Raw genomic sequence first — 16,493 nt, 5'->3', positions numbered from 1 at the left:
TTTAGTACACTATTTCATAGTGAGAAACAAGGTGGCATGCAGGCAGACATGGTGCTCCAGAGGTAGCTGAGAGTTCTATATCCAGAATGGCAGACAGCAGGAAGAGAGAGTGACACTGGGCCTGGCTTGAGCATCTGAAACCTCAAAGCCCACCCCTAGTGACATACTTCCTCCAACAAGACCACACCTTCCAATAGTACCACTCGCTATGGGCCTATGGGGTCCATTTTATTCAAACCACCACAAACAGCAATGTGGACCTATAAGCCTAATAAACTTTTTCCACCCCAGCTTGCTTTATGACATACTGTTTTGTTGCAACAATAGAAATCTTAACTAAGACCGCCACACACCCAAGGGTACACAACCGCACAAAGTGGACTTGATGGGTTTAAAAACAAAAAGAAAACCAAGTGCTGGCGGTTCACGCCTTTAATTCCAGCACTTGGGAGACAGAGGCAGGTGAATTTCTGAGTTTGAGGCAGCCTGGTCTACAGAGAAAATTCCAACACAGTCAGGGCTACATAGAGAAACCCTGTCACCCTGTCTCGAAAAAGAAGAGAGAGAGAGAGAGAGAGAGAGAGAGAGAGAGAGAGAGAGAACAACATTGGGCTCTAAGTAGAGAAGAGGAGATGCGTCTGGGAGGAATTGATGTTAAGTGGATGAAAACATTGCACAAAATTCTCAAAGAACGACTAGAAAGTGAGAAGAAAGGAAGGAATAATGAAGGGGTGGGAAAGGTGACGAAAAGACAGTGTTTACCTGTATGCAAACGTCACAGGGCAACGCATTTGTCTGGTTGGTAAAATGCTCTCAAAGAAAGGATTGAATCTTATATTCACAGTGATCTCTAGAGTGTATATAAAGGTTACTGCAGCAGAGACCGGCAGCCTGCACCCCTTATCCAGAGAGGCCAGGAGTCTGCACCCCTTATCCCGAGAGGTTGGCAGCCTTCACCCCTTATCCAGAGAGGCAGGCAGCTGCACCCCTTATCCCGAGAGACTGGCAGTTTGTACCCCTTATCCAGAGAGACTGGAAGCCTACACCCCTTATCCAGAGAATGGCAGTCTGCACCCCTTATCCAGAGAGAACTAGGCCCCTAAAGTTTCAGCACACCGACTCCCCTCAATTAGCCAGAACCTCGTTGAATCTCACTGGATAACACATCACATATTATTTGCAATATTCTGATCAAAGGTCACTCCTGCTAGGAGATTGTAACGGGAGAAATGAGTAAGGCTCCCCAAGGCACTGTGTGCTTCTCTGAAGCGATTTGCCAAGTCTTCCATTCTAGCTCTGCACAAAGCACCCCTCTGGAACCTCCTTGCAGAGTATGTATACCTTTAAGGAGAAACTGGGTTCATTCACCCCTGCTTGCACACATCTATCACACCCCTGTGTGCCTTTCAACTGCCCCAGCTGCAGGTCATGCACCCACGACCCAGCAAAGACAAAATGCATCCGCTACAAAGCTACTCACAGGCTCGAGGTTTCTGCCTTCAAACATCAGTAATGAGCTGAAGGTGTTCTTAATTATTATTTATAATTACTGCATTCTGGGTCATCCTGGGTTGACATTTCAAAGATTAACTCTGAGCAGCCCTGATACAGAGGATCTGGCTTTTGTAAATTCAGTTAATATTAAGCTCGGGCTTTAGCGTTAATGCAGAATTCTAAACTAAAATCTTTGAAGTCTAGATACCTTTTTCTTTCCCCCAAAGATACATTTTTGTGGAGAATATACTTACACTTCAAACAGCCTTGTGATGGCCAGTTAACGGTATTTAATTGCATTTTAAAATTTATACTTGACATTTTAACAACTGAATCTCAGTGTCCCTCATCCTGGCAGCTCACGAGGTTATCTGAACAGCCCAGTGGGAGGTTTTATATATTTTTTTTTTAAGTGACAGAGGCTTTTGTTGTTGTTGTTGTTTTCGTTTTTGCTTTGGTCTTGTTTTATCTTAAAAGACCTCAAGTTCAGTGAACAGCAGAAGAAGGTTTCTTCAAACAGGAGAAAACCTTCCCATATTTCTTTTCATGTTTCATTCTCTGCTGCTCTTTCCTTTCGTTTGAAAATGAGAAGAGCCTGGACCTCAACGCATCGCGAGAGTGTCGACAGGAATTTTTAGCCCATTTCTTAAAAGGCACAAGAACTGACTTCATTATGTGATAAATAAAATATTTTGTATCTCAAATTCTGTTTGGATCCTTAGTCTATCAAAGGCTGGAAGGAGAGCACGAGACCGGCTCCACCTGCCGGCAGCCCGTCGCAGCAAGTGGGGTCCCCATCCTGCCCAATCCTGCTCTAACCCACACTGCAGCCCTTCCCCAGTTAGTGAAAAAATAAAGAATCCATAGTCTGCCAAGGAAATCCCGCTTGTCTTCCTGGAACATTCTTTAGGATTACAGTCGGATCAATTGAAGTCCCTACCGAAGCTCACACGAAGCCGACTGTTTAAAAAGCTGCCTTGGGGTGTGAGTGAGAAAGAAACCACAGTGGCTTTGAGAAGGTGCACGATCCAGAATTGAGTGCAAGCAGGGTGCTCTGTGCTTTAAAACTCGACTGCAGTTATGAGGAGTTTAAGCAAAACTTGAAGTGTTAGGTGAATATTTCAGCTGCTGAACACGAGCCCACACTTCGAACCCTTGCTGTCTCAATATGCTCAATACGGTCCCTAGTGTCCTTCATGTCTGTGTTAGCAAGGAGCTTTTTTTTTTCTCATTTGCATCTTGCGTGAAAACTGCGTCTAATGAGTTCCCAGTGCGTTCTTGGTAGATCTATATTCCTTTACACCTTGGGATGCTACGTATGTATAGATGAAGAATGGGTGCGAGTTGTTCCAGGTGCTTCGACGAAAACCATGAAGCTATTAAAACATCGCACATCTAGTAAGGCTAAGGCGCTATTTACATGGCCCCTCTTGTCCCAGAATGAATGCAATGGTCAGGAACAAACTGGACGTTTAAAAGAAAGTGAGGCAAACAAACTGTAAGGACAGAAAGAAGAAGGAAAAAAAAAAAGCAGGTTCCCTAGTGACAAGCGACCATGTCCCTTCATGCCAGGGAAGTTTCAGCTGAGCATGCTCAGACGCATGGGAGGCACCAGGCTCTAGCAGAACTCCTTCCGAGGAACAAGGAGGACACATCTAAGAACGCAACTGCTGCAAATCTGCAGGTCTCTCCTCCGCTACTGGACACCTGTCTAGCTCAGATTGATGGCAATGTGGCTCCTACTTCATGTCATCGCCCTGACAGAGGTCAAAGGTAAGGCTGCTGATTCCCCAATTGAAATGATTACAATTCCCCAAGATTAGAAAACCGGTCTGTAGTTCTGAGATGTTTACAACAGCCTCAATGCAGGGTTTGAAAAATAGACACCCCAGAGTTCAGCCCCCAGAAATGAGCACTAAGTGCAGTTTCTAAATGCAACATGCCTCCCCCCAGAAACCAGACTTTTCGTCTTGTTAGAACTAAAGATGAGCTGTGTTTTAAATATCAATGTGGACATAGCAATTATAGCAAAGAAAAATGTACTTTAGTATTTCCTTCTGAGAACAGGGGAGATTCATAAACTGAAAGACGGGTCTGTAGAAATCCAACCTGTTGAAATACGTCTATAAAATGCATGCCAACAATTGTTAGCGGCTGGGTTTTTTTCTGTTTGTTTGTTTGTATATTTATTTGCTTCTGTCCATTTAAACTAAGGACTGCAAACCATATGCAAATCCAAAAAAGCCAGGCTCTCTAGTTCACCTATGGAGAACAGTTATTAACTATAAAATGGATATTTTTATATCCCTCTCTTATCTGCTCCGAGGTTTGGAAAGCTTGGGTAGAATGGTCTGCTTCCAGTTGGTAACTTTCTCGCTTTTATAGTTACAAACTACTAAACTGCTTCAAGTTAAGGTGAAAATCTCATTTTGCCACAAGTTAACATCCACTCCTGTGGTATGTGAGCTCGTTATTACTTTGATTCAAAATGTATTCAGTTAATTCATAGTTTTTCTTTAAAACTTTCAAGAATAAATATTAGATTTTTTATTAGATTTTTAGATTTTGAAATTACAATTAGTTCCTGAAAAAATCCTTTTTATAACTACTCAGTTTAATTAGACAGGTTCCGAGTGAATGGTTTTCATCTTTAAGTAAAACGTTCTGCTTAAGGGCACAGACAGACTTTATTTCCAAGCACAGACTGCAGTATTTAAGAACAACCACCAAAAGGTTTTTAAATATTTAAATCTTGTTTGGAATTAGCAGTGACACCAGAACTTTGTTTCAAATTATCTGTCAAAGGCCCTAGCGCAATGTACGCTGTACGCGGTGTTTGCAGCCCAGTTTTGGACGTTACATGGAAATCTGTTCTCTAAGGAGAAATGGTAAACTCATCTTTCAGAAAACCACTGCTTTAGAAACAGGAGTCTGATTTGGTTTAAGATCTTAATTCAGAAGTCTGCGTCTGTCTCCATTCGTTACTCTCAGTTTTGGAGGATGCTTAAGAATGGAAGAGTAAAAAGAAGGTCCTTGCGCTCTTTCAAGAGCCCTGGATGCTCAGAGGATCACCCGCCTTCTCATCTTGGGGCTCTGGAGTGTGCTTGCACTAACCTTCCCTACCCCCACGGCCTCCACATCGCTCTGACATTACAGCTAATGGTTTACGATAGCAATGGGCTCTGAAAAGTTGGTGAGGGGGAGAAGAAATTTAAAGCAGATCATTTGAGATTTTTTTCCTGAGGGCCTAATTTTAGATTTATACCGCAAACCTAGTAAATGTTTATTGATTAATTACAATTCTCTGATAAATGTTGTTTTCCAAGCTCGCATTACTTCACCTCATCTCAAACCTTTATATTTTCAGTGAGTAGCTTCAGCGTGCATCGTGTGGTCAATGCTTGGCATCTTAGGAAAGCGCAATTATTTATTTAAGAATTGCTACGGCTCTTGCATTTCCTCATTCAATTCTTGACATCTAAAACAGCAAGTCTATTTGTCATAACCAAACAAGGGGTTTTGTTTTTGTTTTTCATTTTTGTATTTTTCTCAGAATAAAAATTGTTTTCCTAAGTTAAATTTGCCAACCCTTTTCTAGCAGTTCAAGCTGCACGATTGTTTTCTCGTCGGGCCGCCGTCACTCGAGTGCTCAAAGAGTAAATTATGTTTCCTGTCTTAACCAACAACTTAGGTTGTCTTGGCCGGCAACCTCCAGGCATCTATCGTGATGTCGCTTTATCACTAATTAATTCACTCAGGATGTTTGCTAACCTGGCCCAAACCATCTTAAAAAGGATCTTAATGAATGAATAGGGACAGTCTTACAAGCTCAAACAGTGCGCCTCTGAGGAAAATTAAAGTATCAAGTTCGGAGAATCCTACTTGCTAACTACCAACTGCAACGTCCTCAAATCCTTGCCTGCTCTTCACTAAATGTGATCTTAACGCAAAGCTGAGCCCTGGCGGGCACTTCGCGGTGAGCAGTGTTTGAGCGCCCCCTCGTGGCCAAGCTGCAGCTAAGCCTCGAGGGTGCTTTCCAAACCATGGGTTCTCAACTGAGACTGCAGAAAAGCATCTCCAACTACGTTTTAATTTCACACAATTGCGCCCACGCTGTGCCTAGCTGTGAAAATCAATTGTACTTCAAGCCAGTCCTCTTGAAATTCTTTCTCGCCTTTAATAGAAAAATAAATTTGCCTGCTTGAGGCAAAAAATAGGACCTGCTTGGAATGGGTAGCCTGGGACCCCAACGCCAAAGCGCCAACTGTGTAACCTCCAGAGGTGCCGGGTGGGCATGCTCTGCCACAGGTGCCCCCTCACTGGGAAAAAGCGTGGCCAGCTGCAGCAAAGACTTTCAAAACACCTTCCACCTGAATCCAAGACACGAAACTGGGACACTGCAAGCTAGCTGATGCTGGAAAAACAAAAACAAACACACACACACACACACACACACACACACACACAAAAAAAACCCTGATGCTTTTTAAATCTTGAAATATGCTGTCTCAAGTAAAATTCAACCAATAACGAATTACTTGGGGGTAAAGTAGTAATGTAAAGATAAAGGCATGTAGCTTTTAGAATGAGCCAGCACCGCCAAACGTCGTGGTTTACTTAGTAAATGTGTAACTTGCTAATAAAGCAAAATCAATGTGTTTGTTTTACACAAGAAATACTAGTGGAGGTATGGGGAGAATTTTGCGGAAACAAACAAAAAATGTTGTTGGTGTGTGTGTGTGTGTTTAATTTACAGTGTATTAATTTCTCATGGCCATGCTTCCAGGGCAGGGGACCTTTGTATAAAATGCCCTCCCAAAACGCTGGTTTTGCATATGCACAATAAGTAGGTGTTTGAAGGGTTAACACTAGACAGAAACTGCAGTCTGGAAATTAGCCATGTTGTGAAAGAAAGGGTCATTAAAATGGTTAAATGATAACCGATAGAATTCTAGCCTTCCTTTCTTCTCTGGCTCTTCTGCCCACTGCCTTGGCCCCTTGCCTGTCCCTGGTGATGCCTGCTCCCTTCTCTGCTACTCCTAAGTAGGAATACTCTGATTTGCTGTGATTTGCTCTTTGCTGTAGTTTTTCACTTCATCTTTTTACTTGGCTTGTCAACCTTGTAGCCATTTGTGTGGGGGATCCTGGGTTGTATCTGGCTGTGCCCATGCTGTGACGTGCAAGGAAGAACAAGCACACACTTTTCATTTCTTTACAGCCACAGCCTTCAACGGCCTTTTGCTTTTTTTTTGCTGGACATGGATTGATTGTGCCCATCAGCAGAACTCGGTGTTAGGAGTCCTGGGTGCGCCAATCAACGCAGGATAATTTGAATTTCCCTGTCTTCCCTGTCACCTCGGGCCTTTCACCTTCCTTCCACACAGGGAGAAAAATGTGGCACATTTTCCGATGTGGAGGTTAAGAGACTCTCCTGAAAAGCAGAGCACTGCTTGCTAGAGGCTGAGGAGAAGCGAGGATGGGAAATGGTCGCATCCTGCTGTCTACAGCAGAGGCATGACCACTGTTTGGTATTTGAGGAAGGCACTGCTTCGTGGGTTCACTTCCTGTGTATTTGCCTCTGCTTGCCTTTGTCCCCCTCTTCCTATCATGGCTACAGTCCAGCTGAGCTCTCTGCTTCCTGTCTGGTCTCCTTCTGAAATCTTTCTGGTTTTCCATGTCTGTGCTTCTCAACCCTCCTGTTCCACCAGCCTCTGTTTCTCTGCTCCCTCCGACCCTGCCACATCCCATCCTGACTCCCAGGGCTGCTCCATCAACCGTGTTCATGCCTGTGTCTGTATTTCCACTCTGGGCTCCGTCCCTTTCAGCAAGACCTTTCTTCAAGTGTTCCTGGCCTCTCATCACCTCTGTCTTTGCTGGGCTTCCTCTCCAAGGACTTCCTGTAGCTTTCTGCTTCTCATTAACTCGGCTTCCTTTCTGGCATTTGTGGCTAGCCCCTTGTGTCCTGGCCTAGTGATAGTCATCACTAAGATTGTCTAGGCTAAGATTGGGGCACAAAACCCAAACAGAGCCAAACAATCATTATACCTTAATACTTCAGTGCTGGCAATGTTCTCTTCTTAAAGTCTATAGTGATTTGTCCACAATTCTCAAATATAGGAAGCCCTGAAAATGAAGTTTGATCAAGTTTGTCTACAAATTTGGTCTAAATCTACCAGGGACAATCTAGAATCCTTCGTTATGCATGTCTTGTAAAAATGCATTGATTTGTGCTATAGAAAATTAATTCTGTCAACTGAAAAAATTCCCTTAATTGGCAGGAATTGGTATTCAATCATTACCTTTCTAAGATTAGTACATAAATATGTATATGTGTGCATTGGAGTTAGAGAGATAGCTCACTGTTAAGAACACTGGTTGCTCTTGTCAAGGACCTGGCTCCAGGTACCCAACACCCACATGGTGGCTCCCAACCATCTGTAACTCCAGTTCTAGGGGGTCTGTTGCCCTCTTCTGGTATCTTAAGATACCGGCCATGTGTTTTGCCTGAATGCGTGTATGTACCCTGCATGCGTGCAGTACCCATGGAGGCCAGAAAAAGGAATGAGATTCTCCAGAACTAGATTTACAGATGGCTGTGAGCTGACATTCAGGTGCTGGGACTCAAACTCCCATCTTCTGGAAGAACAGCCAGTTCTCTTAACCACTGACCCATTCCCCCAGCCTCTGTACATTGAAGATTTTTAAGATTATGGATTTTAAGATATTTCTTAAAGCTGTTTGAGTCCCTTCTTCTCCAGTATAGATTTCCCCTGTGCTTGGCCCTGGATTTGTTTGTGAGGTTGGAGAAACGTCCTTCCTGCTACTGACCCTCTCTAAGCCGGCTCGTGGGTGTGGTCACCTAGGCAGCTCGTTGGGATAGATACTGCAGGCATTTTGTCTCGTGGATGATCCAGCCCCAGACCCGTGTCCTGTCTACAGCGGCTCCCCATTGGCTATGAGCAAAGGGTTTTACTGAGATCACAACTTTGGGTGGCCAGTCAGAGCGGTTCTCTCCCTGGTCCACTCAGCGGCTCAGTACCGCCGTCTGCTGGCCCAGTTGCACTCAGCCTTCTCAAACTCCATTTGAGCAGAACTCTGATCATACCAACAATGATAGACTTCATTTGGGGTTAGTAATATGGAAGCATATGTAGGATTTGCCCACAGAGGGGTGGGGTGCTCTCCTGGAAGTCAGAACACACCACATGCACGCAGTGCCCACTGGGGCCAGAAGAGGGCACCAGATCCCCTAGAACTAGAGTTAAAGACTTCATGAGCCACCATCGCGGTATTGGGACCTCTGCAAGAGTAGCCAGTGCTCTTCATTTTGATTACCAAGTCTGTGCTGTATCAAGAAGGAAATATGAGAGGGTGCACACGGCAGAACCGGAAAGTCACTGGGACGAGGGGTTGGATGGGCTGGGAGGCACTCCGACACGAGGCTGACTTACCGTCAGCTGATTAACGTGAGGTCATAGTCCTGACATTTACTTTGGCTCTCAGCTCTCTACAAACGCCAAATGCTCAGTATCCGCAGCCATGGCATCATCCCTGAGGTTCTCCTAACTACCAGGGATGAAGTTAAAGAGACAGACCCTTGGGTGCCAGAATGAGAAGATGCAATAGATGGGGGGAGGGGGGGGATGCGATGCTGCACAGTGCAGAGGCACACTAGCTGACTCTGTTGCCTGTGTCCCAGAGGTCAGCCTTCTGATGCTTACAAGCATGTCAAAATGTATCGCTCTAAAATTTTAAGTTATTTTTATGTATTTATTTTATGGCTATGGCGTTTTGCCTATATGTGTGCCACATGCATGCAGGGCCCACATGAGGCCAGGAGATGGTACCAGATCACAGGTACTTGGAGTTGTAAGTTGAATCATGGGTGCTGGAAGCCGAACCCAGGTCCTCTGGAAGAGCAGCCCTTAACTACTGAGCCGTATCTTCACCCCAACTCATTTTTTAAGAATAAAAATATGATATTTTTTATTATACAATCCCTGTGTATCTGGACGGCTAATTGAATCCACCTGGATCATCTATCACATTAATTCTACTTGTAAAGCCTTTTATTTTTTAATTTGGAGGTGATAGGGACAAATTAAATACTCGGCAAAGGAATTGTGAATCCCGCACTAACGATCAATGTACAGCTTCCTAGCAGACAGCATAATTCAAACTTTGAACACGCAAGTTTACCTACATGGCAAAGTTAATTACCATTCCATTCTATGGAAAAAATTATGTCATAACAAATTGCAGCAAATAAAGGGCTTTCTGCCTTCTCTTCTCATTTACCTGTCATTTGTTATCCACGCTTTGCTCGATTGTGGTTTAGATGGAGCTTTTATGTAAGCGCAGGAGATATTTTAAAAGGTGAAAGAGAACCTACAGTCCCTTCTGTCAGAGGGACTCAAATGTGTGACTTCCAGGTGCAAAGGAGACGAGAGAGTCTTGACCTACGCCACCTCACAGGCAGGAAGAGAACCAAGGTCTCTGCAGAGTTCCCTGAAAGCGGATTTCTTTATTGAAGCCATTTCCTTGATAGCCATTTCCTCTTTCCCATTCTCAAACGGTGCTCTTACATCATCCTCTGGGAGAAATAAGGTGTCCTCCCTAACAGCACAGGGGCTGGCTAGCACCGGAGCGGGTCAGCCTCCTTATGTGCGTGAAATGTGTGTGTTTGCTGCTTGCTTGCAGAAACACCTCCTCCTATTCCTGAATATTTCATATGTAGATGACAACTTCTGAGACATGTACCACGTGCTAGTAATCGAGAAGTTTCCTTGCCACAGGAACAGTTAAAATGAATAATTAATTTCTTTCCACCAAACAAGGCATAGTGTACTGTGTGAAGAAAAAAAAATCCAATGCTGTAAGACTCAGTATGGAGGACGGGCAAGGTCATCACATGGTTGGAGATGAACGCTCACGACCTGGAGTGGTCTTGGAAGGCTTGGGGAGCCTTTCCCAGAAATGACTTCAGAGATGAATGTCAAACAAAGAGGAAGTAGGAAAGGAAAACAAAGCGCATTCCCAGTGCAGAAAACGGCACATGCTAAAACCGCGATGTCTTCCGAGCATAAAAGGCAGACTTCCAGGAATGGTTTCCTGCAAGAGACAAGAGAGCTTGAGAGAGTGAGGAGGTTTGGCCCGTGGTTCTGTGGGACCTGAAATCACTTTGACACTTTTGCTGGTTCCTTTCCCAGCTTGCAGAGTATGTCATTGCGAGATCCTGTCGCTATCTTTTACACGTCTCTTTCAAAGATATTTAGATGGTCGCCAGTTTGGGGAGTGAGATGCCCCTGAGAATGTTCTGGTGGCGGGATGGGGGAGGGGGTGTCCAGGCACACATTTCCACCGACTCCAAAAATAGTTTGCAAGGCTTCAGGAGAGGATGAGATGCTTTTTTTTTTTTTTTTTTTTTTTTTTTTTTTTTTTTTTTGGTTTTTCGCGACAGGGTTTCTCTGTGGTTTTGGAGCCTGTCCTGGAACTAACTCTTATAGACCAGGCTGGTCTCGAACTCACAGAGATCCGCCTGCCTCTGTCTCCCGAGTGCTGGGATTAAAGGCGTGCGCCACCATCGCCCGGCGAGATGCCATTTTCCAAAGCAGGTGTTTTCATGAAAATCCCCAGCAGTGAGTAGAGCTTGCATGACGTCATAGGCTCCCCCAAATTGTTTTGTAAAGTATGGGGAGGGCTGGAGAAAAGGCTTAGGGGATAAGAATACTTGCTACTCTTCCAGAGGCCCTGGGTTCTCCTCCCAGCACCTACATGGTTGCTCACAACCATCTGTAACTCCAGTTCCAGGGGTCTGGTGCCCTCCTTTCTCTCTGAAGGTCCCTTTATCATTTCCATGCTTTTTTCTTTTGTCTCCCGGCCCCAATTTTAACCCGAGTCGACCCTGTCACCACGCATTTGGAACTACCTGCTGGAACCTGGTGGACTCACTATTGGGTATACAACCGGAAACAGTAACCCTCCCTGGCCCAGAATCTATCCATAGTCAACAGTTCAGCTGGGAGAGGAAGGGCTCCCAGGAGCCCCTTCCCATTCCATGATTGGCTGTTGACAGGTCCAGTCTTGTGCAGGCCCAGGGCAGGCAGCCACAGCTGCTGTGAGATCATCTTTGCCATGGCGGTTGTGCCCTGGAGACAGCATTTGAAGCTCTCTCCAGCCCTTATAATTCTCTTTGTTCACCTGTCATGTTCTTCTGTTTATTTACAGCATTGATTTCTCTCAACAATTGCCTATATTTTACAGAAATACTGTGTCCATGTTTTGGGCTTATCTCTAAGTATGTGGCTGTTGATGGAAAAGATGGTTGTACTGGTCATTTTCCTTTCAAATTGTTTGCTGTTTATATCCAGCTGGCTATGGGGAAAACCTCGCGTTTCTCATTGTCAGATTATTCCAGCACAGAAGTCTATAAACGGCAACAGTTGTAACCTCCCTCTTTTGGTAACTGTCACTCCGTTTCACTCTCTTGCTTACCTCCATAGGCTTAGCGTTCCGTTATAATATTGAATAGAAATAGTCGCAAGCATTGCCGCCTTCAGAAGCCTATCATGAAGCAAGCCTCGACCGTACAGATTTAAAAGCAAGTTAGTTGCCTTTACGTTTCAGTTTGCAGAGTTATTTGAATGCCAGGGTCTGGGAGTTTCACCCCTGGAGCCCCTCTTGGAAGTGAAGTCGCAGACAAGTGACAAATGGGGAGACGATACGCCTGAGTTATAACAGGAGGCCTGACCTCCCCGGAGAATTCCAGCCACATCTCCAGACTCTGTTTTCTCACATAACATTCCAAACACTGTGTTCCGAAGTGCTGCTGCTGTCAGGAAGGAACTTCCCACAAGCCCCTGCGCCCCCACCCCCAGCGTGAATGTTAGAGTCTCCCTTTAGAAGATGAACTTGTCTTCTCTGGGGAGATAATAGAATACTATTTTTCTAATAAATCGAGATGAAATGTAACAGATTTTTAGAGCACCCTTACGAAGCTAAAATATTAATGATCTTTACAAGTTCTGGTAAATTCTTTGATTTGTTATTTTTAAGCTCTGGCCTCGTGCCTACCCAGTGAACTTCAGGATGCTGTGCCACCCACATATTTTTTTCAATTAAAAAAAAAGAGAGAGAATGTGATTGAGAGGCTAAGAGGGGGACTCTAGAAGAGGACGTAGAGCTGGGCAGGGAGGGGCCACAAAGCTGGGGAAGGATGCATGTTGTCTGATGAAGGCAGTAGAATTTGTCAGACACTTTGGGGGACCAAATTGGTAGCAGAAAAGGACATTAGGCACACAGTTTGAATCCCAGCACTTGGGAGGCAGAGGCAGGGGGATCTTTGTGAGTTTAAAGTCAGCCTGGTCTACAGAGTAAGTTCCAGGCTAGCCAGGGCTCCATAGTGAAATTTCTTTTTTTTTATTAATTAATTTATTTAATTATTAAAGATTTCTGCCTCTTCCCCGCCACCACCTCCCATTCCCTCCCCCTCCCCCAATCAAGTCTTCCTCCCTCCTCAGCCCAAAGAGCAAGCAGGTTTCTCTGCCCTGTGGGAGGTCCAAGGACCACCCACCTCCATCCAGGTCTATTACGGTGAGCATCCAAACTACCTGGGCTCCCACAAAGCCATTACGTGCAATAGGATCAAGAACCCATTGCCATTGTTCATCAGTTCTCAGTAGTCCTCATTGTCCGTTATGTTCAGTGAAATTTCTTTTTAAAAGGAGAAAGGGTGAGGGCCAGCAGGCAGACAAACACTGGTCCTGATGTTGACCTGCTGGAGTAACAAGGCCAGGAGTAGAAGCAGTGGGTTGACGCGTAGAGGACTGGAGGCAGCAGAGACATTGGCTTTTGGGATCCTTCTGAGCAATGTCATTGTAAAGACAACTGGATATAACAGGACTTGGACTGCTTGGTTGGTTTACTTGTTTTGAAAATGAGATCTGATGATTTTTCTGGTTTGTTTAGGAGTGTGTGTGTGTGTGTGTGTGTGTGTGTGTTGTGCTACTGAAGACTGAACCTGGACCTCACTAGACAAGAGCTCTGCCTCTAAGCTATGTCCAGCTCTGAGAACTGACTGAATTAGACTGACGTGGCAGAGTGTTGAGGGCATGCTATGACAAGGGAAAGATACTGGAAATACAGGAAAGAAATGCTATAATTCATGCAGAGAGGTTCGAGATGCTGAGGCAGTGTGCAGAGTTGGGAGACTTTACTGGGAGCAAGCAGGAGCCCTCATCCTTCAGATATCATCAAGCCTCATCCCTGGCCCTGGTTCATGACCGTGGGACCTGCAAATGGCTCAGCAGAGTCTATGTGTGGGGTACCCTATATTTGTGTAGGGTCTATCCTGACCAGTGTATGGTGGGAGTCCTGGGTGCTGGGGAACTGTGAACTAATGGCAGTGAGATTTGGATGAATAACAGACAATGAAAGTTCTAGGAACAGGGAAATCCACGACTCAGAATTTGAGGAGTAAAGAGATTAGACAGAGAGAGGTCCCAATGTCACCAGACAAGATGGATCTAGTCTGTCACCTTCACACTCTGCCCTGCTCCTCTGCCCTTTGAGCTCACCATCCTCTGGCAGTTTCCAGAAAGAAAGCAGACTCTCCAATCACACACAAGATGGAAATTTTCAACACTGGAACACAGTCAGGCAGGCACGGTGAGACAGGCTTGTAATCTCAGGACCCCTGAGGCTACGGCAGGAGAATTATGAGTTTGTGGTCAGCCTGGACTCTACGCAATGCTTTTAGAGATGTCCTGACTCTTCCCAGGAATCAGGCAGCTTCCGGCAAGTATACCAATCAAGTGACAGCTGCCCAGTGTGCCACTGTAACCCACTCAGATGGAGTGCCCAGAGGGGACTCCAGTGTCTGTCAGGTTGACTGTCAGTTACTGTCTCCTGAATGTTCCAATAGTTAACTCTTAAATGCATGGCGGAGGCTTTGTCTGTGATGTCTGCTGCATCCCTGCAGCTCAATGGCCTGCCTCCATGACAGTCTCATCCTCACAGAGGTAAGCAGCAGCATTCGGGTTACCTAAGAAATGGTCTCCCTCAGCCAGTCTCCTCTGTGGACCGTCCTTTCTGGTACTGGTGTGGGGAGAGTGTTAATCCCAACAACAGGAGGAGAAAGACCACTGACCCAATTCATTGTGGCCAAATTAATTAAAACAAGCAATTAATTACAGCAAGCTTTTTTATTTGTGTGCATGGGCCGCCACCCCCTAAGGCGGGGTTCCAGAGGTCAGCCTCAGATGTGAGGAAGACAAGGCTTTTGTAGCTCAGGATAAGGGGTTTCCAAATGGGGGTCTGGCAGGCAAAACAGGTAGGGTCAAAGGACCAGAACATAAATATAGCAAGCTATTCCTTCCTGAAACAAAGACTTGGCTGCGAGGTGGGCATCACAAGGGAGTCATAACAGCTGGGAGGCACAGATGGTCACAACAACCTTTCGAAACAAAGGTAGGGTTGCAAGATGGTTATAAGCAACTTTTTGAGACAAAAACATGACTGCTACTCCTGGAACAGGCAGTACGGAACTGTTTGTAGTTAAAATTGCAGGAGTAGGGTGTTGTCCAATCCTTGGGAAGCAGGTTGAGTCTTAAAGAGGAATGACCTAATTTGTCTTTACGATAAGATGGCTTCCAAGTCCAAGAAAGAGGCAGGCTGGTTCTTCAGAAGAACCTCACTCAGTTCTTTCCCCAGTTTTCATCGGCTTTCCTCAGTTCCCTTTAGTACTACTGTTGTGGTACTGAATAGTCAGGGCAGGGACCCGACCGTCTCTAACGATTCTTACACGGAAAACCTAAGCAATCCTTCTCGAACATCGTTTCTCAGTAGGGCAGGAAAAGGGTTGAGTGGAGACCAGAAGCACCCTGGGGCACCAGTCCAGCTGGCTCCAAAAGGCAGGGGCAGTAGCATTGTGTGATGCCGGCGCTCAGCCATGTCTGGAGACTGACTAGAGACGGCAGGGACCGTGACAGCAGCCTCCTTTCACAAGCCCAAATCTCCACTCTGCTGTGAGTTCGGCCAAAGGGCCCCCACGGAAACCTCTGGAAGCTACCCGTTTTCCTTTGATGTTGGCAGCCTCCACTTTTATAATCTCTGAATTTCAATAAAGCTGCCTCTCTCTACTTTCACAACTGACGGGCGCCCCAGACTGCGGAATACACCTCCCAAGGATGGCCAGTGGGTCTTCTTCAGTACATGCCAAACACAGCGGGGGACCCTTAATTATTATTTAAATTTCATGATTGTGGGGCAGAATGATAAGTAGGGTACATAGAACACTGTATTTTATTCCATCAGGATTGAAACAGGAGCCTGCAACTTCAGCAAAATTAAATTCTGAAAGGGGCTCTTTTCTTTTCCAAACCCAGTGAGAATTTTGTGTTTTTTGTTTTGTTTTGTTTTGCTTTGCTTTGCTTTTCAAGACAGAGTTTCTCTGTGTAACAGCCCTGGCTGTCCTGGAACTAGTTCTTGTAGACCAGGCTGGCCTCGAACTCACAGAAATACACCTGCCTCTGCCTCCTGAGTGCTGGGATTAAAGGCGTGCGCCACTACCAGCTGGCTGAGAATTTATTTTTTAAAAAGATAATTGAGCCCCAAGTAATACCAGACATGAAAGACAGTGGACAGAAAGGAAGGAGTGTTCTGTTGTTATTTTCTTTCTGTATCCCATTTATGCTTGACATGTCCCAGGAAGAAGCCACCGTGGAAGGGAATTAACAGTTGGAGTCACTCGCGCTCAGTCTCTCTCCTCCACTTCTTTTGCTCCTCCCTCCCATACCCACATTCCCACCCCCAACCAGCATTCTCAGGTCACACTCTAGATCGGCCTCCTCAATCAAGAAGGTTCCAGAAGACGCATCTGTGAGAGCCTCCAAGTGTGCTCCATGACATCACTGTCCCTGGGGAGGACCAGCTGCCCTGCTTTTGTGCGCTTGTTCTGTCTCCAGGGTCAGCTCGACTAAGAAGCTTAAAACTCAGGAAAG

At 45.4% G+C, this 16,493-nt stretch overlaps 1 protein-coding gene across 1 annotated transcript in view; it reads left to right on the top strand.

The window, feature by feature from the left end:
• Positions 1-3,049: 3,049 nt before the first annotated feature.
• The window catches only part of Rxfp2 (relaxin family peptide receptor 2), a 55,299-nt gene continuing 41,855 nt past the window's right edge, over positions 3,050-16,493 (top strand). Inside the window, exons 1-2 of the mRNA XM_057764697.1 lie at positions 3,050-3,267; positions 10,704-10,711. Coding sequence (XP_057620680.1) covers positions 3,050-3,267; positions 10,704-10,711 — 226 coding nt within the window. The remainder of the gene's footprint in view (positions 3,268-10,703; positions 10,712-16,493) is intronic.

The sequence above is a fragment of the Chionomys nivalis genome, chromosome 3, assembly GCF_950005125.1.
Source record: "Chionomys nivalis chromosome 3, mChiNiv1.1, whole genome shotgun sequence".
Taxonomy (NCBI): domain Eukaryota; kingdom Metazoa; phylum Chordata; class Mammalia; order Rodentia; family Cricetidae; genus Chionomys; species Chionomys nivalis.
Note: the sequence above shows the minus strand (reverse complement) of the source record. Positions and strands in the feature narration are given on the sequence as shown.